This window comes from Kogia breviceps, chromosome 4 (assembly GCF_026419965.1).
Source record: "Kogia breviceps isolate mKogBre1 chromosome 4, mKogBre1 haplotype 1, whole genome shotgun sequence".
In the NCBI taxonomy this organism is placed as follows: domain Eukaryota; kingdom Metazoa; phylum Chordata; class Mammalia; order Artiodactyla; family Physeteridae; genus Kogia; species Kogia breviceps.
Genome location: NC_081313.1, coordinates 175,424,507 through 175,445,203, shown reverse-complemented (window position 1 = coordinate 175,445,203; position 20,697 = coordinate 175,424,507). Strand labels below are relative to the sequence as shown.

General features: G+C 55.0%; 2 protein-coding genes across 4 annotated transcripts; both read right to left on the bottom strand.

Moving 5' to 3' along the window:
- Positions 1-1,812: 1,812 nt before the first annotated feature.
- On the bottom strand, positions 1,813-10,232 carry KEAP1 (kelch like ECH associated protein 1). Of its 3 annotated transcripts, none has more exons than XM_067032818.1 (6): positions 9,518-10,232; positions 6,766-7,451; positions 4,656-5,341; positions 3,166-3,371; positions 2,711-2,887; positions 1,813-2,551 (listed from the first exon to the last, which is right to left on the bottom strand). In XM_067032818.1, exons 2-6 carry the CDS (start codon positions 7,402-7,404, stop codon positions 2,385-2,387), a joined length of 1,875 nt encoding a protein of 624 aa, XP_066888919.1. In that variant the 5' UTR covers positions 7,405-7,451; positions 9,518-10,232; the 3' UTR covers positions 1,813-2,384. The 3 variants fall into 3 exon arrangements, with proteins under 3 accessions (XP_066888919.1, XP_058917160.1, XP_066888918.1); XM_059061177.2 differs by having other exon boundaries at positions 9,124-9,525; XM_067032817.1 differs by lacking the exon at positions 9,518-10,232 and having other exon boundaries at positions 6,766-7,487.
- A 2,044-nt stretch (positions 10,233-12,276) lies between these two features.
- Positions 12,277-16,068, bottom strand: S1PR5 (sphingosine-1-phosphate receptor 5). The gene is made up of 2 exons (XM_059062012.2): positions 15,870-16,068; positions 12,277-14,419 (listed from the first exon to the last, which is right to left on the bottom strand). The coding sequence occupies exon 2, from the start codon at positions 14,399-14,401 to the stop codon at positions 13,205-13,207; it is 1,197 nt and encodes a 398-aa protein (XP_058917995.2). The 5' UTR covers positions 14,402-14,419; positions 15,870-16,068; the 3' UTR covers positions 12,277-13,204.
- Between the last annotated feature and the right edge of the window lie 4,629 nt (positions 16,069-20,697).

Genomic DNA, 20,697 nt, shown 5'->3' with positions numbered 1-20,697 from the left:
CATTTGCAGGATCTATTGCTTTACCCTCACAGTTCTACCAAAATGGTTCTTAGTAAGCTTACTTTCCAATCGCCAAATCCAGTGAGCATTTGAAGGTCTCTTTCTGAATCGCTTTGTATTTAAGTGTGATTCTTTTAAACTTTTTGTGCTCAAATTTTTCACCACTTGGCTTCTTTGACACTACATTTCTTAGTTTTTCTCATAATTTTCTGCTGCTGTTGTGTTTCTATCGGGCCTTCTCTTACTTCCCTCTACTCCTTAAATGTTGTTTCTCAGAATTTGCCTTTAACCCATTATTCTTGTTCTACGCCAGTGTCTCAAAATATGGTCCCTGGACGACCAGCTTCAGCATCAACTGGGAACTTGCTAGAAATGCAGTTTCCTGGCACCCACCTATTGAATGAGAGACATCTAGAAAATTCAACACCCATTTATGATTTTAAAAAAGATGTAGCAAACTAGGTATAGGAGGGAGCTTCAAGTTTCCAGCAAAACTTAAGGCACAGATTACAAAAAATGGTTTGGCAAGTATCAGAATTAATGGTGGAACATTAGAAGCAGTCACCTTATAGTTAGAAGTAAGGCAACTATGCCCACTATTACCATTACTAATCAAAATTGTATAGAATGTCTTAGCTAATGCTGTAAGAAAAAGAAATGAGTTGTAGAACTATTGGAAAGATGACATTACACTGTCATTATTTGTAGATGACTATCTGCTAAAAAAAAAAAAAAAAAGATACTAGAAAGAAGCTGGCAGAAGATCAATACATCTATATCAGCAACTTCCCTGTAACAGAAATATCAATTTAAAAGGATCGGTGAGTGAAGATCTCATTGACAAGAGCAGCAAGGCCTATAAAACTCCCATAAAACCCACTGCAAGCCCTTTGTGGAGAAATTATAAAGCTTTCCTGAAGGACAGCAAAGTCTTCGCTAAATAGATATACCAAGTTCATGAACAGAGAGACCTAATATAAAAATTGTTTTCTCCCCAACTGGATACTTTTTAAAAATATATTATTATTTTTATTGATATTAGTATAGTATTTTTTAATAACTTTATTATTTTTATTTATTAATTATTTTTGGCTGTGTTAGGTCTTCATTGTTGTGTGCGGGCTCTCTCTAGCTGCCGCGAGTGGGGGCTACTCTTCGTTGCGGTGCGCCGGCTTCTCATTGCGGTGGCTTCTCTTGTTGCTCCTGGCAGGGAAGGAATCAAATGTTTCCTCTAAGCTGTTTGGAATTACCTGTGAAATCCCCAATTGAGACCATACTTCATTCTTCTTCTCTCCACTCCCCCAGCACGAATAGAGTTGACTGGCAGAAGACAAGATCCAGGCCACATACTCCACTCCCACATATAGTTCAGAAGCAACCAGGCTGTTGAACCCTTTGCCTAAGAAAATTCTCAAGAACCCTTTGTCCCAGGAACCTAAATAAAATAAAAGGCTCAGTCTACATTACTGAAATGTATAAAGATGACGGATGGACTTTCACGGAATTTGGAAGGCGTGCTGGGGATAGTATGCCTTAAAATATCAACTGTTCACATGTGCAATTAACCTCGGGGAGCCCTAGGAGATGAGTCAAGGAGTTGGGTCACTGTCTGCAAAGCAGCTAGAAGTGACAGACAAAGTGAGTCCTATGTGGCTTGCCCATGGCGAGGAAGATAACCTACATATCAAAATTCAACGGGCCGAGATAAGAAACTGGTTTCAAATCCAAGCCCTAAATCAAAGACTTGAGTGCATTTCAGGAGAAGAGTCCTTTCTGTCCCACTGGTTCAAGACCTCCAGCTGAGAGCCCGGGTGGAAGACACTAGTTAGTTTGTTTTTTATTTTCAATGGAAAGTTACAGGGTTACTTATCAACAAAATGACTGTCCAGGGCAGCGATACCCAATGGTTTCTATGTACAGGCCCATCCCCGGGGTCCACACCTCTGGAGGGGCCTCAGCCCCTGAGGCCTCAGTTGGCTCCTTCCCAGGCCTCCAAGAACCAATCATGAAGATGCAGGGAACAAAAACCAGCCTGTCCTCGGCACCTGCTTTCATCCCAAAGGGAGGTGGTGGCTGCTGGTGTGGAACCCAGGCCTGGTCTCCGGGTAGCAGGTGTAGGGGCCTCTCCCCGGGGGACCCGCGCTTCCCACACCCACCTCCCGGGCAGGCTCTCTTGGACATTCCTGGGACTACTCTGATGGGCTCACGGGTCCCCATTCTGGCCTTCTTTTCTTTCGAGTTGTCGTTTTAACACTGAGGCATCCCAGCCTCCCATCCTGGAGGACAAGCATTTGCTCTGTAGCCTTTTCTTTTGTCCCTGTTTTTGTACAAAGACGACAGTACTCTGGATTGGAACTTTTTTTTGCCCAAGAAACAAAAGTGGCTCAACAGGTACAGTTTTGCTGGTCGATCTGCTTCCGGCAGGGTTCCATGGTGACAGCGACACCAACCCCACTCCGGCCAGATGTCATGCAGGTCACCTCGCTCCAGGTGTCTGTGTCTGGGTCGTAACACTCCACGCTGTCCAAGAACGTGTGACCGTCGTAGCCTCCTGCAGGGAGAGCAGAAGGGATGGTTGCTCCCTCCGAGGGCAGGGGAAAAAAAGAGGAGAAGAAACCACAGGATGCCTTCCTGCCAGGATTGCAGCCTGCCCCTAAAAGATGGGGTTAGGTAGGCTTCCCCACCCAGGACCCCACCCCCAGGGCCTCACCAAGAACGTAGATTCTTCCCTGGTGCACAGTAATTCCCAGGGCGCTTCGCCGATGCTTCATGGGGGCTACGAAAGTCCACGTTTCTGTCTCCACGTCGTAGCGTTCCACGCTGTTCAGCTGGTCCTGACCGTCATAGCCCCCCGCAGCATAGATGCAGTTGTGCAGGACACAGACTCCTAAGTGGTACCAGGCAGAGAGGGTGACTCCGAGGCCTGGCCTTGCAGGCCCCAGCCACCACCTTCCTGGGCGGGGGGGCCCTCCCCTCCCCCTTCTCCCCTCTCCCGAGTGACCCTTTAGAAACAAAGCTGCGAGAGAAGAGCGTGGACTCCATCAGAATCTAGCTCTCCTGTGTGTGCCGCGGGGTTTAAGGCCGAAACAGGAGGCCTGGCCGAGGGTCACGCCCAGCGGTGGGAGGGTGTTCCTCTTCTCGCCCCTCCCCGCAGCCCCTGCGCACCTGCCCCGCTTCGGATGGTGTTCATGGGTGTGATCATTCGCCACTCGTTTCTCTCTGGGTAGTAACACTCGGCTGAGTTAAGGCGGTTCGTCCCATCAAAGCCCCCGACCGCGTAGAGCAGACGGTTGAGGACAGCCACTCCCACCCCGATCCTTCTTGTCAGCATTGGGGCCACCAAGTGCCACTCATCCCGCTCTGGCTCGTACCTGCAACGACATAGTAACAATAACAACAGCAACCACAGCTGACCTGGAACACGAAGCCCCACTGATATTCTCCTACGTCTTTAGGCACTTGAACTCTGTAACTCTCACAAGGATCCCCCAAAACACAAGTTATCAGTAGGTCCATTTCCCAGATGAGGAAACTGAGGTTCACAGCCACCATCCGCTCAAGGTCACATGCACACCTGCTGGACCCCAGTGGCTCCATCAAACCACTGCCTGCGCTGAGTGTTACGTGTGTTATCTCACCAAAGCCCCACGCAGCCTGCTGGGGAGAGGAGTCCTCGCTATCGTCCCCTGCCTCACAGATGAAAAGACGGAGGCACAGAGGTGAGACGGCATGCCCAGGGTCACCCAGGAAGTGGCAGACCTGGCGTTTGATCCAGCTCTCTTGGACACCAGAACCCCAGTCCTAACAACTAGGCTACCCCCTGGCATGGTTCTTCTCAGAGTATGAGGCTCAAAGACTGAGTAACCATATGTCCCAGTTGGCCCAGGCACTTGCAGTTGAGGCCTGTGCTCCTGGAATAATTCACAGGGCCCCTTTTTCTCTCGAAAGAGGCCTGCTGAGGGTGACGCATCACCTCATCATCCTATTCACAGACCGTGTACACTAGAAGCCTCTGGGGTGTTTGCTTAAAATTTCTACTCCCCAGCCTCACTCCAAATCCACCAACGCCAGATCTCCAGCATCCCCTGTCGTGGGCCGGGGAGTCTGTTTTAACCAGTTCCAGGTGAGAACTGTATTCTGGCTCACGCCTCTGGAAAACAAGAAGGCGGAGGACTAGGCTATAGGAGAGTCAAAAGCCCAAAACGCTTGGCCTCTAAACACAGGGTCACCACACACAGTTGAGCTGACTGTGTAGGGCACAAGGGCACCACATCCAAGTGGGGACCTACCATGTAACAGGCCTCACACATATGTTTATCACAACAGTTTGTGGACAGATGGCAGTGAGGTGTCAGGTTTTAACAAAATTAGCGTATTACAACAATTTCAAACTGATGGAACTTTTCCCAAAGCTGCATAAAGTTGCTGTGTGCGTTTGTGGTGGCCCTGTAAACAGTTCCCGGGCCCAGACACATCATCCAAGGTCATGACCATAAATCTCCCAGGTGTTTAGCTTCACCTTGAGGCTTCCTCTCCCTGAAGGCAAGGCACAGAGTAAAGCACTCAACAACAGGGGGAACCCCCAGATGCCGATGGCTTGGGACCTGTTAGCAGTGGGACCCTTGGAGCCCACCCCGCCAGAGGCCGCCACTCACCTCTCCACACTGTTGTGGTGGATACAGCCATGGGAGCCGCCGACAGCATAGATGTGCCCATCGATGACCCCAACCCCGATTCGGTTTCGAGGTACGCTCATGGAGGCGCAGGGCGACCACTGGTTGGTCATGGGGTTGTAGCAGTCCAGGGCGCTGGAGTCGGTGTTGCCGTCGGGTGAGTTGTTCCGGCCACCCACGGCATAGAGCAGCCCACCTACCACACAGCCTGCCAGCCCGCTCCTTGGCACCTGCAGGTCCGCCAACTGGAGCCAGGTGCCATCGCTGGGGTTGTAGGCCTCCAAGTAGCTGAGCGACTGGCGGAAGTAACCGCCGGCCGTGTAGATGAGCCGGCCCACCTTGGGCGCCCGGCAGGGCATCACCTGTGTGGGCTTGTGCAGGGTGAGCTCCTGGAAGATCTTCACCAGGTAGTCCTTGCAGCGGGAGTCCGACTGCAGGATCTCGCACTTCTGCAGCTGCATCTGCAGGAAGTGGGGTGTGAGCGAGTGGCAGCGCACAGCCCGCAGCAGCGCCTGCACGTAGAAGCGCCGCTGCTCGCAGTCGTACTTGACCCAGTTGATACAGGCGTGGAAGACCTCGGACTCGCAGCGCACGTTCAGATCGTCCCGGCTGATGAGGGTCACCAGCTGGCAGTGGGACAGGTTGAAGAACTCCTCTTGCTTGGCCACCTGCAGAGGGCATTTGTGTGACGGGCTGACTTACATGTCTCTCTCCACCTCCCCACCCCGCCGGCCCGCCCTTCAACAGTGCTATGACCTTGGACAAGTCACTCAACCTGCCTCTGACGACCTCAGTTTCCTCAGGTGTGAGACGGGGATTTGAATAGTATGGACCTCACAGTTTGTGAGGATCAAATGAGTTACATTACATGAGCCAAGCATGTAGTACATAAGTACTCAGGTAAATGGGCAAAGACACAATGTACCATGTACGTTTCTGTACGATTTTGTATTTGAACTATGAGAACCCGTTATCCTTTTCTTTTAAGGAAATTATTTTTCAAAATAGCAGACAGACTACAAAGGCAATAGCGATAGAATACTCTAGAAAGAAAAAAAAGTTCAGGCTCGAAGAAAACAGCCTGAGTTGCAATTTCAGCCCACTACTTTCTAACTGTGTGACTTTGGGCAAAGACCTGAAACATTCCAGGTCTTGGTTTTCTTCCTCTATAAAAAGGGGAATAAATTAATAGCTATCTCATAGCAGGGCTACTCCTAGGGTAAATATTTCTTGCCAGGCACTGGTCTATATAAATAATTTCAGTCACCCCACATAAGCAGGTTCCCAATTTTCTGGTACCCCCAAGCCCATGCAATCCCTTGAAACCAATGCGGCAGGTCAGTGGGAGAGCCTTGCTCTTGGACCACCTTCCTGGAAACCACAGGCCTTAGGACTAATGCCAGAACTTCTTGGAGCATCTGGACAACCCCCAAGGTGGTAGAGAAGAAGAAGGAGTGGGGATCAGGGTAGTGTCCACCCCAGCTGGTCCCAGCCACTGGAGGATGACTTTGAAAACTTCCAAGAAGACACTCCAAAGCATACCTCCTCCTAGGAGAGCTGGGAAGATTCAGTGATTTTCAGGATGAAAATCACTTAGAACAGGGGCTTGCCCACAGCAAGTGCTCAACAAGCACTTATCTTCTCTATTCACAACTTCCTCCACTTAAAAACGAAAACGAAACAAAGAATAGTGCAAGGATAACACTCCGTGGACCCAAGAAAACATGTGTAAGGGTCATACTTGCAGTCAACAGCATGTCATGGGTGTTCAATAAATACTGGCTGGCTGACTGAAAGGTCAGGCCCTGCTCAGCACACCAGGGTGGAACTACCAACATATTCATTGCATCCTATCCCCACCTTTGACCCCAGAGAGACCAGAGGGCCCAGAAAGCCATGAAGGCCTCACTTTCCTCACTCTTTCCCAGAGTTGCCCCGGATATGCAGACCAGGAAACCAGAACCCCATTTTTCTCCAGCTCCTTGCCTTGACCCTCCACATCTTACGGGGAGACAGTGGTGACCACTGTCTGTCCCCTGGTCCTTCTGATGCTGCTCCCAAGCCCTGGCTCCGTGCCCCTCCCCTTGCTCACCTCCCCAAAGTGCATGCAGATGTACTCTCGGGCACGCTGGTGCAGCTCGGTACAGCCGATCTGCTCGGCGAAGTTGGCGATGCCAATGGCGTTGCTGGGATCCAGCTGCTGCACCAGGAAGTCGCTGCAGGCGCGGACCACGCTGTCAATCTGGTACATGACGGCACCGTTCATGACATGGAGCACACACTTCTCACCCATGGAGATGGAGGCTGTGTAGGCGAACTCAATGAGGCGCTCCATGACCTTGGGGTGGATGCCCTCAATGGACACCACCTCCATGCCCTGCTCCCGCAGCCCATTGGTGAACATGGCCTTGAAGACGGGGCTGGATGAGGCCAGCACCACCTTGTGGGCCATGAACTGGGCGGCTGGTGCGTCCTGGTACTTGACCTGCAGTGTGACATCACACAGCTGCTGGCTGAGCCGCAGTTCGTTCATGATGCCGAAGGCCTGCTTGGTGTGATCCTCCAGGGTGTAGCTAAAGGTGCGGTTGCCGTGCTGGGAGGGCGTCACCTCGGCCTTGCACTCGGTGGAGGCGTACATCACCGTGTCCCCTGCCCCCTCAGGGCGCTGTGACCTCAGGGGCAGGAATTGGGTGTGGGCCCCAGCCCCACTAGGCCCGGGTTCCAGCTGCATGGGGTTCCAGGTGACAAGGGACAACACCACCACTGGCACTCAGGGGCCTAGAGGAGGGAGAGCACAGGGCTGGGGGGAGGGCCTGGGGCCAGGCCTTCTTTTCTAAAATAAAGTAACTCCTAGTCCAGTTTTCCTTCCTAAGCACAGGTGAAGCAGGGTGCATTTGCACTCCCTAACTGCCCCATGGCCTCACCAGCCCAAGGGTCCATCCTAAATCATAGGTCAGATGGTGTCCCTCCCCTGCTCAGAATCCCCCTACAACTCCCTGTGGCATGAAGAAAAAAACCAAACTCTTCAATGGCTTGCAAAGCCCTTCACAGTCAGCTCTTGTCCACCTCTTCCCTTTGCTCATTCTGTTCCAGCTCTCTGGTGGCCCCTCCCTTCCTAGGACATGTCCAACCAATTCCTTCATTCACCTCACCAACATTTATTGAGCACCTACTGTGTGCCAGGCACTGTTCTAGGCACTGGGGACACAGCAGTGAGCAAGACAGACATGCACTGTGCCCTGCTGGAGCTGACACTGGGGAGGGAAGGGCCAGAACTAAAATAAGCAAGACTGGAGCAGAAACTGGGGTTATGAAGAAAATGACAACAGCATTGGGACAGTGTGATATGGGGGCAGTTTTTTAAAAATCAAGTAGTCCAGGCCTCTGTTGGACCTGAGACCAGAAGGGTGAACGTATGAAGAAGCTGGGGGTGGGAGTTAGTTTTCCAGGCAGAAGGAACAGCAAGTGCAAAGGCTCAGAGGCAGAATGTTGAGAGACAATCTAGAGAATCAGGGAGGAGTGTAATGAGAGAGACTGACAAGTGAAGGGAGGCCTTCGGTGAACCCTGTGGAGTCTGGAGGGCCGGGGAGTGAGTTATGTTTTGAAAAGTCCTGCAGCGAGTGGTGTGGGGGGGGAATATGAAAGAGGCTCCCTGGGCTCTTCATCTTATCTTTCTCTGGGCTCGACTAAGAGTCACCTCCTCCCTGTTTTATTTCCATCACAGCACTTGTCAGGAATGGAAAGGAGCTCCTTTGCTTGCTTGTTGAAGGATGGCCTGTCCCTCTGGCCCTGAGCCCCGGGCTTCAGAGAGCAGGTAGACCTGTGTAGGTCAGGGTTATGCCCACCCTCTCATGTGCCTCCCCTGCATCCTGCCTGGGGCCTGGAACCCCGCAGGGGTCAGTAAGCTGTGGCTGGCTGACTGCCCACTCCACTGTCCCTGCCAGAGCACCCTCCTCCACCGAGCCCTGGATGCCGCTTGGCCGCCTCTCCCCAGCCGAGACCCAGGCCTGCCTCTCGGTCTTTGGCCAATGGGTCAACGGTGCCCCCTGGGCACCGGGCAGTTCCCACCAAGAAGCGGTAAGTGGGGGACTGCGCATGTCCTGCCTGAGCCGCCAAGGCCTGGTGAAGGGAGGAAGTGACCCCGCCGCGGCCTCTCCTCTGCCAGCCTCAGGGCGCAGACCAAGCCCCCCAACTCCCCGGGGTCCCCGGGCCTCCGTCCGAGCTGCGCTCCCTGGGCCTCTCGCTCGGCTTGCGTCGCTCCCGGGCCACCCCGCGAGTCGCGCCGTCCAACAAAAGGATAGGACTCGAGCCGCGCCCTCCTGGCCCTCCGCGGAGCCGCGGGAACCCCGAGACCGGTCCCGCATCTCCCGGTTCTCCGGCCCCCGGGCACGGCCGCAGGGCGCTCACGGCCCGCGGCGCCCTCAGCCCGGGCGCAGGCCGCCCCACTCACCCCGCCATGGCCGCTCTCGGGCTCCGCCTCCGTCTCCCAGGCCCGGGCGCCTCCATCGCAGTGCGCAGGGGGGAGGCGCGGAACGCGCGCAGGTCACCATGACTAAGCAGAGCCGGGCGCCGGCCGTGTCAGAATAAAAGTCCCCGCGGCCCCAGGCCTCCCGCGGCTGGGCCGCTCCCCCCCTCCCCCGCCCACGCTAGCTGTCGCCCTGTTGCGCAGCCCCAGCGCGGCGACCACAGCGCCGGTCATTGCGGCGGGGCCAAGGACCGCAGCGCACCCAGCCGCGTGGTCAGAGCCGCGGAGAGTCAGAGCCCCAGGTTCGAGGCCCAGCGCTTCCCCGCACCAGGGATCAGTGGACACCCCTCCCCGCCGCGGCCGCCGCCGGCGCGCCCACCTGCGTCTCTGCGTAGCCTCCGCTGCTCTCGCCGCGGGGTGGGGATGCCAGGGGCGCGGCGGTGGCTGCGGGGACGGTGGTGACACTCGCACACCGAGCTTCCGGGAAGCCTGAGGGGCCGTGGCCCGATCGGGGGCGGCTCCCGCCTAACCTTCACTGTCAGGGTCCCGCGGGCGCTTCCGCCATCTGGGGGGTCTCGGCTTCGGGGCGGCGGGGCCTGCGGGATTACGGCCGTCGAATGGGGGGCAGCCTCGGGACGCCCGGGAAGGAGGCAGGGAGAGGGCGCAGCGGGGAAGGAGTCGCGATTCCCCGCCCTTCCCGCAGGTGCCCGGCGCCCAAGAGCGAGGAATGGGGCGTCGGGCGAGGGCGCACGGCCAAGCCCACCCGGCCCGGCCCGCGTTCGCAGCCCTTCCATCCTCCGGGTTTCGTCGTGTCAGCGCAGGTCTGCTCTCCACGACCTGTTCTCCCTTTAACTCCACACAGTGCAGGCCTCACATTAAGGCGGCCGCAGGATCCAGCCAGAATTGTCTGCCTACTTGGATTTGCCTTGTCTTTTTTATCTCCAGTCTGTTGGCGCGTGGAGCTCGCGGGCGGGCATTCGAACAACGGCTCTGCCACTCTCTAGCTCTGTGCTGGTGGGCCCATAATTTAACCTCTCCATGCTTCAGTTTCCTCCCTGTGAAATGTTAATACCTGCTAGGTTATCGGGAGAACTAAAGGAGAACGCTAGGGCCCAATAAATATGGATTGTTATTTTTCATGGCAAGTGATACTGATTTGCCATTTATGCTGTTTGTGATATAAAGTTAGTTTTTAAGTAAATGTATTTAAAATTTTTAAAGAGTCCATCTATATGAAACACTAGGCTGAATAGATGTTGGTTTAAGAAAGGATTCCACCCGCTTCCAGGGTGAACCTGGAAGATTCAGCCTCCCTGCTCAGGGTCTGGGATTAATCCAGTGTCTGAGGCTGGAGTGGGGTTCCTCTTCCGTCCTTCCATTCCAGTTGCGTGAAGCTGCAGTTCTGGGTATCTCCAGAGGGGGCGCAATAGCATAGCCGGCAAATGCTGTACAGGGAGTGACTGAGACTGTGGGGAAACCCGCACCCTCCTCCACAGGCCGAAAGAAACCTCCAGTATCTCAAAATAACATCTACAAGCCCTGTGACCCAGTGGTGCCACGTGTAGAAATTTATCCAAGGTACACTGGCACAGGTGCAGGAGGATGTATGTACACAGATGTTTATTGCCACACTGTGTATAAAGGCAAGGGTTGGACTCAACACGTGTCCCTCCCTAGGGCCCTGGTATAATAAGTGATGGTATGTCTATGCTGTGAAATACCATGCAGCCGGTGAAAAGAAGCAAGACATGTTTACCTCAATTTTTTTTTAATGTGGAAAAAAAAAAGTACTATGGACTGAATTGTGCCCCCCCACCATCATATTTTGAAGCCCTAACCCCCAAGGTGATGGTATTTGGAGATGGGGATTTAGGAAGGTAATTAGGTTTAGATGAGGACATGAGGGTGGGGCCCTCATGATGGCATGAGTGCCCTTATCAGAGGAGACACCAGAGAGCTTGCTCTCTTTCTCCACCATGTGAGGACACAGCCAGAAGGCAGCTGTCTACAAGCCAGGAAGAGAGCTCTCACCAGAACCCAACCATGCTGACACCTTGTTCTTGGACTTCCAGCCTCCAGAACTGTGAGAAATAAATTTTGGCTGTTTAAGCCACCTAGACTATGGTATGTGTTATGGCAGCCAGAGCCAATTAATACAGTACAAAATCTAGATGTGCAACAATTTCCAAGATATATTATTAAGTGATCAAAGCAAGGTGGAGAGCAGTGCTAAAGTGTAAAACGAGAGAAGATGTATTTACATTTCAGCTCATTTATCCACAGAATAGCTCTGGAAGTTTCCCAATAGTGTATGCATCCAGGAGGAGGAACTGGTGCTTTCTGAATTTTGTAAGATGTGAACAAGTGAATAACTCGTCTGCCATCACACCATCACACAACTGAACAATGGGGTGGGGTGTCTCAGGTTGCCCCGGAAGGTAACAGGAGCCTGGGGATAGGGGAACCAGGCCAGGTGGGAGATTGGGTCCAGTTCTCTAAGTGCCCTGGGATGCGACCCCAGGTTTGAGTGTGTTTGTGTTCCAGGAAGTAGGTTGTTTCCCCGTGCGTACGGTCTGCAGGGGTCAGGCCGCCCCCCACACCGCCCCAAAACACACCGCGATCTTTACGGCTGTCTGCAGTTCCGCTGTTTCCCGGCAGGTGGCGTGCCTCAATCTGAGCCCGAAGCCCCAATCTGAGCCCGAAGCCCCCAGTCCTTTCCCCACACCCACCTCGCCCCTCTCCCGCCAGCCCCTCCGCACTGAGGTTAGGAATACGCCTGGGGACACCTGGGGGCCAGGGACAGCTGGGAGACGCGGCCTCCCCTCCTGGAGCCTTTTATGGGCACAAACGGGGCCCTAGGATCGCCCCTGGCCGAAAATGCAGGCCCTTGAAGGAGGGAGTGTATGCTTGGCCTTAACAGACCCCTCCAGAGGGGCCAGACATCAAGCCTGCGCCTCCTCGGACCCTGACCACCTGGTCTTGTATCCTGGCTCAGACACTGGGACAAGGTACTTTGTTCTTGGCGTTTCCTCATCTGTCAAATGGGGGTGAGGAAAGCTACCTTGAAAGGTTGCAGTAAGGGTGAGAAAAAGGCCTGTCCTGGGCCTAGCACTATGGGGCGACTATCCAGGCACAATAAACTGTAATCACTTTTATTATTCGATTGTATTTTTATTCTTTATGAAGGATCTAACACCACATTCAAAGAAATTTTGTTTCAGATAGGAATTGGCTGAGTCTCCTAGAGTCAAATTTTAGGGTGCCCTGTCTTTGGTCTCTCTTCTAGAGTGAAGAGCTGTCCTTGACTCCTTACTCCCCCACACCCAATTTCCTCTGGAATTCTGTCCAATACCTCCCAAATCCATGGAGGATCCACAGGGTCTGATTCCTTCTCATCACTCCCCTAGGCCAGTGCAGTCACCACCACCTTGTTCTCCTAGCTTCACCCTCCACAGAGACCAGAGGCCTCTGTAAACTCGTGAGCCAGATTAAGTCCCTCCTCTGCCTAGAACCCTCCATGAATCCCACTTCACTCAGAGCAAAAGAAAGTCCTCCCCTGGGCTCATAAGTCCCTGCCCCATCTGTCCCCTTATTTCCCTGCTTTTGTTTCCTCCCACTCTCCCCCTCCATCCTCCAGTCCAGCCACATTGACATATGTGCTTTACAGAGAACACACAGGCATATTCTAGGCTCAGGGCCTTTGAAGCCCCATCCTGAAATGATCTTCCTTTAGAAGTGCCCAGGACAGTCCATCTCACGTCACATGTCACCATCTCTGCAGAGAGGCATCCCCTGACCACCATCGCATCACTGTATTGTCACTGGAATTATCTCCATACCTCTTCATTCCGTTATTGTCTGTGTCCGCCACCAGAACATCAATTACACAAGGGAAGGGATTTTTGTCTATTTTGTTCATTGCCGTGGGGTTTAGCGTCAATAAAATACATTCTCCTGCGTCTTTTCTGCCTCCACCATCTTCAGCTGCTTTTCCTATAAATTCCTTTATTTAGCAAGAAAGTCTGCGAAAGAGCTCTTAGGAAGGCCAATGGCGGAGCAAAGGGCGTCAGTCTGCGGCTGGAGGGGGTACCAGGGTCCAGGCGGCTGTGAGCGCGCCAGGGCTGCCTGTCGAGACGCTCGTGTCCAGCCCGTCCCGCTGGGGTGACGAGCGCTCGGAGTGGCTGGAGCTGACATCCAGACCAGGAGGCAGCCAGCGCTGCAGGCCGCCCGAAGCCCCAGGGGGGCTCCCCGACGGCTGGGAGGCACCCGGGCCTAGGCTGCACCAGCGGCGGCCGCAGCAGAGGAGGCGCAGGAGCGCTTGGCGCATGTCGCGGTTGGTGAACGTGTAGATGATGGGGTTCAGAAGCGAATTGGCCATGGCCAGGCCCAGGAAGGGGTCCGCCTGCAGGAGCACAGGGCAGGCGCGCGCCGGGCACGCCACGTCCAGCAAGAGCAGCAGGAAGAGTGGTCCCCAACAAGCCACGAAGGCCAGGAGCACCACGCTGAGCGTGCGCAACAGCGCCAACGAGCGCGGCGTGCGGCGTGCGCGGGTCGAGGCGCCCTCTGCAGCCCCGGGGCGGGCCCCTAGGCGCCGCGCTTTGGAGCGCACTTGGCAGTAGATGCGCACGTAGAGTGCGCAGATGGCAGCCAGGATGCCAACAAAGGCGAGCACGCAGAAGAGCACGTAGGCCTTGGAGTAGAGCGGCAGGACCGTGGAGCAGGCGTCCAGACGGCCGAGACAATTCCAGCCGAGCGCGGGCAGTAGCCCGAGGAGCAGCGACACGCCCCAGACCGCGGCCGCCAGCCCCAGCGTGCGCCCCCGACGGGCGGCAGGAGCGGGTCCCCGGCGCTCCATGGTGAGGAGGCGCTCGAGCGCGATGGCCAAGAGGCTCAGCACGGACGCGGCGAGCGCCACGAAGACGCCACCCTCACGAGCGAACCAGAGCGCGGGAGACAGGCGCAGCGTGAGAGGCCCCGACAGCAGGATGTTGGCTGCATAGGCGGCGCCCGCCAGCAGGTCGGACAGCGTGAGGCTACCCAGGAGCAGGAACATGGGCGCATGGAAGCGCGGGTGGCGTCCGAGCACGATCAGCACGGCTAAGTTCTCGAGTACGATGAGCGCGCACACGGCCAGGCACACGACGGCGTCGGCGCGCAGCCCCGCGCCGGGCTGGTAGCGCGCACCGCGGAGCTTCCCGGTGTAGTTGTAATGCAGGACGATAACCTCGCTCACTGGCGCTGGCCGCAGCAGCCCCGGCTCCATGGGCTGCCCGCCCCAAGACTGCAGAGAGGTTGGGTGCAATATCAGGCCTGGCGCGCACCATCCCCGCGGCCTGCCGAGGCGGGCACGGGCGGGGCCTCACCTGCGAAGGGGGCCCTAACCCCCTATCCCACACGCAGTCCGGGTCCCAGAGGGAGTTTGGGATGGCAGGGGCCTGTCCATGGAGACAGGCCAACACAAAGACACACACATCACAAGGGGACAGGGTAACACAGGTCCCACAGGAAAGGTACACTAATAATTCACACACAAGCAAGGATGTCCAGAGGCATATTAATCATAAACAGACAGAAATAGCCACACACAGAAAGGGACACACAAATACAGTGACACACCGACAAGGACATGTGCACAGATAGTCACAAACTAGGGCAAAATGCGCAGTTACACCCCATCAGGGAAACACGAATGCACATCCACACATGGACAGAGAGACACAGGCAAAGACATACAAATTCCGCCACACGCAGACGGGATCTTATGCCTAGTCTCACAGGCCACAATTTCACAAACTCCACCCACACCCAAACTGGAACCCAGAGCCCCACAATCTGCACACCTCGCTGCACACAGGGCTTTTTCCTGCGGAACCCCCCTTCATCTGCCACGAAACCCCAGGGGGAAAGCTGAGCCTATCCACGCATTTTGCAGAGGCAGAGCCTGAGGGCAGCAGACAGGATCTACATCTCACAGACTCTTGCAGAAGGGTATATATGTCCTTAAAGTATAATAATACCTCCCACCTGTGACTGCACGCTATAATCCCCTCGTCCCCAATTTACAGACGAGGAAGCTGAGGCTCAAACAAAGTACCTCGCATAGAAGCAGGCACAAAGGTTTTCACGCTCCCACACAAACACATCCACGCAGAAACAGTTACACAATCACGGGAGTCCCACTTAACAGATGAGAAAACCAAGGCCTAGGGAGGGGAACGGACTTAGTTGGACATGGCAGAAACAAATGCATCCCAGACAGCTTCAGCTGCACACAGGGAACCAGGCGCAAATACAGACTCACAGGGAGTCACGGACTCAGCCACGCTGGGGGGACGGGGGCATCAAATACACGCAGATACAGGTTACATTCGCTCCGCTGGGGACACTGCACAGAGGCTCACACCCTGTGCACCGCCCGCCTCGCCTCGTCTTGCCTGGAGGCAGGAGTGAGGTAGTGAAACTTGCAGTGGCGTGGCTGGGAGGGAGCGAGGCCAGAGGATTCCGGGCGCCCCCCCCACCTCCCCATCCCGGGTCCCGCATCCAGTCCCGAAGTCGCCGATTTTCCCCTCCCGAGAGGCCTTCGGGAAAGGCCGAGGAACCCTCGGTTCCTCGGATGGGTACAAGGATAGTGTACCCATCTTGACCCAAGGGGACAAGGATAGTGACAAGGGCTACACCCTCTGGGCCGGGCCGAGCCCTGCGCGCGAAAGGACCCGGTGCCGTACACTCACCCCTGCGCCCAGGTGGTGTGCGCTCAGCAGTCGAGCGGCCTGGAGCTGAGTGAGCTGCCTCTGTTCGGGGGGCGGGGCTGGAGCTGACAGGCGAGGGGGCGGGCTCGCAAGCAGTTGCCCCCCTCCCCTTGGGGCCCGGGCTCCCAGCCCGTGTCTGCCAGCCTGTGCCACCCGCCGCGGCACCGGAAGGCGCCCTGGTGGCGACTGGCACAGGCGAGCCCTCAGCTACCCCCTCCGGGCTTGGGCCGCCCTCCCAGGGACGCTCCGTCGCGGTGGGAGGACCCGGAGACATGAGAAGGGGAGGGTTCTTCAGCCTCTCCCCCCGCCCACCCCACCCCCACCGAAGTAAAGGGGTCCTCTCTGTCCTCTGGGCACTGGTCCCTCCCTATATTCCACCTACCTTCCAACTGAACCTCCTGGGCTGCACCCCAAGGACGTCCCGCCGGCGGAGGGGCCCCGGCAACCCGGGGTTAGGAGGGGTCTTCGGCAGCGGTAGCCTCAATCCCCTCCCCCCAGCAGATAGGTCCCGTCGGCCTCCGGGCTCAGGCCCCACCCCATTTTCCCGCTCCCACCCCCGGCCTGGGGCGAGTGGGGGAGGGGCGGGCGCGGTCAGGATTCTGGTGGGAACCTTTTCCTCCCCAGATAAGGAGAATCTGGCTCGTAAGTCCCCGTGCTTCTCCGGCTTCCCCTACCCCGTCTCTCTCACCCTTATCACTCCCGACAACGTGATTTACTCGGTTGTCATGTTTCCGGACTGTGTCCCCACCAGTCAGCCCCACAGGGGTAGGAATTTGCTTTCTGTCGTGGGCACGGCCTGGACACAGCCTGTGCCCAGGAAGCAGCCGCTGAGTGAGTGAATGAATGAATGAATGACTGTCTCCCTCACTTTCTCTCTGTGTGTCTCTCTTCTGTTCTCTCAGGGTCTCTCCGTCTCTGTTTCTCCCCGTCTCTGGGCGTGTCTCTCTCAGTCGCTTCTCCGTCTTTCTCTGTTTGTGCCTCTCCCACGTCTCCCCCAGACCTCCGCAGCCCGCGCCCCCAGTTCCCAGGAGCCTCCAGGCTGGGAAGCTCCCTCCTACCAGAGGCCACAGCCGGGAAGGGGGGCTGGGCCTGCCTGCCACGACCTTCACCAGGACTGTGCCCTTTGCACCGGCCGCCTCAGGCTCTCCCGGTCATGGGTAGGGTGAGGGTGTCCCAGGGACCATGAGCCAGAGGTTAGGGATGGATCGGAGGGGTGACCCCAGGGGAGGGACCACGTGGGACACCCAGGCCCGATCGCATCCCCCTGTAGCCTCTTAGGGAATCCGTGGCTCCAAATACAACCACTCCCACCTGCTCCGACAGGTCACGCACAGGGACAGCACAGCCAGTGGGCCCCGCGAACGGTGGGGGGGGGGGGGCGCCTTAAGGTTTGAGTGCCAGAGCTCCATAGCCTCCCGCGACCAAGCCCGCTGGGATGAGCCCTGAAGATTCCCCAGACGTGGTGGGGCCATGCCTGGCACACATGTGCTCCATAAATGACCCCATTCTGCAAAGGGGAAGCCACACCCCAGGGTGGGAAAGTGGCTGCTTCTCACCTCCCAGGCGGCAATCTCACCTCCCACGGGCCCCGCAGGGTGGAGGGGGGCTCTTCCTGCCACGGGTCTCAGGCCCAGCACCCCCAACTCATGCCACCTCGTACACAAGATCCCATAAGATCACAGCCCTCTCCTGCTCCAGACCCTCCCATGGCTCCACATGTGGCTCAGAGTTAAAGCCCAAACCCTAAGGACAAGGCCTTCAAAACCCACAAGGCCTTGCACAGTCTTTCCTCCTTACATCTCTGCTATTCTTCTGTCATACTCCCTTCCAGCCCCACTGACTTCCCCACTGTTCCTCACACACTTCAAGACCTTGGCACTTGGGGATCAGCCTGCCTGGAACATCCTTCCTCCAGCCCTTCCAGGCGGTCACCTCCTCAGAGAGGACTTCCCCGCTGATCCCCCTCCTCCCCAAGCTCACATGACAGTTGGCACCATCTCAGATTACCTTGAATATTTACTTATCCATCTGGCATACTGTGGGTCTCTGCCCTAAGACTCCCAGCTCCAGGAAGCCAGGGACCCTCTCTGTCTCTCTGCCCAGTCACTGAGTAAACTTAAGAGCTTGGAGTGTGGAGCTGGGCTCAGCTGCTTTGTAATCTAGGACTCTGGGCAAGTGACAGCCACTCTGAGCCTTGGTGGCCTCTTTTGTAAAATGGATAATGACAGTTCCCACTCTGAGGGATGCTGTTGAGGAGGAAGGAGTGGAACGGAGCTGTGAGTTCAGTAAATGTTAGCTCAGGTGCTACTGTCACCACTGTATCCCAGGGGAGGAATCAGGAAGGGGTTCAGCTCAGGCCCCATCAACCCCAGGCACCACTACCACCCCAACCTGCCCCCACCCCCTGCCCCCCAGCCATGCCTGGTCTCTTTCCCAGGGGAAGGGCACCCCTGGCCTCGGCGCTCCTGCCGCAGCCCGCTGCCTGATGCATGCCTGGGCAGGCACACCTGCCTGGCAGGTTCTGCTGCCAGGGCCCTCACCCATAGGGGCCGCCCCACCCAATCTGTGCCCACTCTCCCTGAGCTGTATCCTCGTCTCTGAAAGGGCAAAATGCCTCCCACGGTACCCTCACACCTCCAACCCATCCAGAGGCAGAGGCCTGCAGCAGGACTTCCCATTTCCCCCCGCCCCCATCTCCCTCTGAGCAGTCCTGAGGCATGAATGTGGCTGCAGGGAGGTGCGAACTGGCAACTTTCCCACAGCCGGAGACCAGAGCATTCATGGTTTCGGCGGGGTGGGGGGGGGGATGGGGGGGGTTGTCTCAAACTGGAGGTCGAAGGGCCAACTCGGGCTCACAGCCTCAAGATTTGTTTGCTTGGCTCAAAGATTTCCCATTCAAACATCTGTCTTAACTGTACAGAAACACTAGTCTGGTCGGTATATTTGTTTCTCACAGGGATACAGGTTAATTTTGGAACTGCTATGTACTAGCACTGAACAAATAAGTACATATGTTGTAGATTCTGACAACCAGTTTTCCTGCTGTTGGAGGATTAAGTTACAAATAAGCAGTGTGGTGCCAGATGGGGTTATCATTATGAAGTGTTTAACAGTTAGATATAAAAGTAAATACGGATGTGAGTGTACACACGGGTTAGTACACACACATTTCCCAGCTCTGTCTGCCAAGGGCTCAGAGCAGTGACACCCCAGTAGCAATGAGTACACTCAGAACCCAGATCTTGGTTTCTAAATACCATTTTCCAGTATGAGGAACCAGGGCTTCTTGGAGAAATGACCACTTCTAGAGCTGGGGCAGAGAAACTGCACAAGGACACTGGAGCATCTTCTAGACAGAGTGCTTTAAAAAAAAAAAAAATGCCAAAAAGACACCAGAGCCAGTCTGAAAGAACTCCCACTGGCCAAAGCTGGAACAATTTGAACAAACTAAATAGCGCTAGAACTGGATTATAGCCCAAAGAATAAAATAAATGTCCACAAATCCGTACCGATTTAAATACATGATTGAACCTATTTTAAAATGAGGGAGAAGGAACAAATCTTCCTGACAGAAGAATTCCAATTAATAAAAGTATAATGAGGGAATTTCCTGGCAGTCCAGTGGTTAGGACTCTGCACTTCTACTGCAGGGGGAACGAGTTCGATCCCTGGTCAGGGAACTAAGATCCCACAAGCTGCATGATGCAGCCAAAAATTTTTTTTTAAAGTATAATGAATGATGAAAATAGAAAATCACTGGTAGAATACCACTGTGATAATTGTTGCAGGTAGAATCCACTGATTAATGGGTAAAACTTTAAGGAGAAAGACGACATTCGCATAGCCTCAAAGTTTCTCCTCCCAAATATTTATTAATCACCTAGGTGGTCTTAATCTTTGTCCAAAAATTCTTGGAAACTCCCTCTGAGGGGGAGAGCTAAGTTCCCCCCTCCTTGAGGAAAGGAGCTGGACTTCGAGACTTGCTGCTGAAGAATAGAGTATTGTCCACACAAAAACCTGCACGTGGATGTTACTAGCAACTTTATCCATACTTGTCAAAACTTGGAAGCAACCAAGATGCCCTTCCGTAGGTGAATGGATAAATAAACTGGTACATCCAGACAAGGACTATTAGTCAGATCAAAAAGAGATGAGCTCTCAAGCCGTGAAAGGACAGGAAGGAAACTTCAATGCATATTCCTAAGTGAAAGAAGCCAATGGGAAAAGGCTACATGATGTATAGTTCCAACCATGTGACATTCTGGAAAAGGCAAAACTATGGGGACAGTAAAAAGACCAGTGGTCGGCAGGGATTATGGGGGAGGGAGGGCTGAGTAGGCAGAGCACAAGCGATTTTTAGGGCAGTGAAACTATTCTATAGGATACAGTAATGGTAGATACATGTCATTATCCATTTGTCCAAACCCATAGAATGTGTAACACAGAGAGTGAACCTCAATGCAAAAAATCTATGGACTTTCGGGACTCCGCGCGGTCCAGTGGTTAAGACCGTGCTTCCGCTGCAGGGGGCACAGTTTCGATCCCTGGTCCGGGAAATAAGATCCTGGCATGCCTCGCAGTCTCGCAGTGCTGGGGAGACGGGGTGGGGCGGGGGAGCCACTATGGACCTATGGACTTTGGGTGATGATGATGTGTTCATGTAGGTCCATCAGTGGTACTAAATACACTACTGTGGTGTGGGGTGTCCATAGTGGGAGAGGTTGGGAGTTGGGCACGGAGAGTATATGGGAAATCTCTGTACTTGCTGCTCAATTTGCTGTGAACCTAAAACTGCTCTAAAAAATAGTTT

Bases quoted from the DNA above. Each gene is read 5' to 3' on its own strand.
- KEAP1 (XM_067032818.1), bottom strand. From the start codon at position 7,404: ATGCAGCTGGAACCCGGGCCTAGTGGGGCTGGGGCCCACACCCAATTC. The intron at 5,342-6,765 runs GTGAGCAAGGGG...TGCCCTCTGCAG, and splicing joins TCTGCATGCACTTTGGGGAG to GTGGCCAAGCAAGAGGAGTT. The intron at 3,372-4,655 runs GTGAGTGGCGGC...ATGTCGTTGCAG, and splicing joins CACCACAACAGTGTGGAGAG to GTACGAGCCAGAGCGGGATG.
- S1PR5 (XM_059062012.2), bottom strand. From the start codon at position 14,401: ATGGAGCCGGGGCTGCTGCGGCCAGCGCCAGTGAGCGAGGTTATCGTC.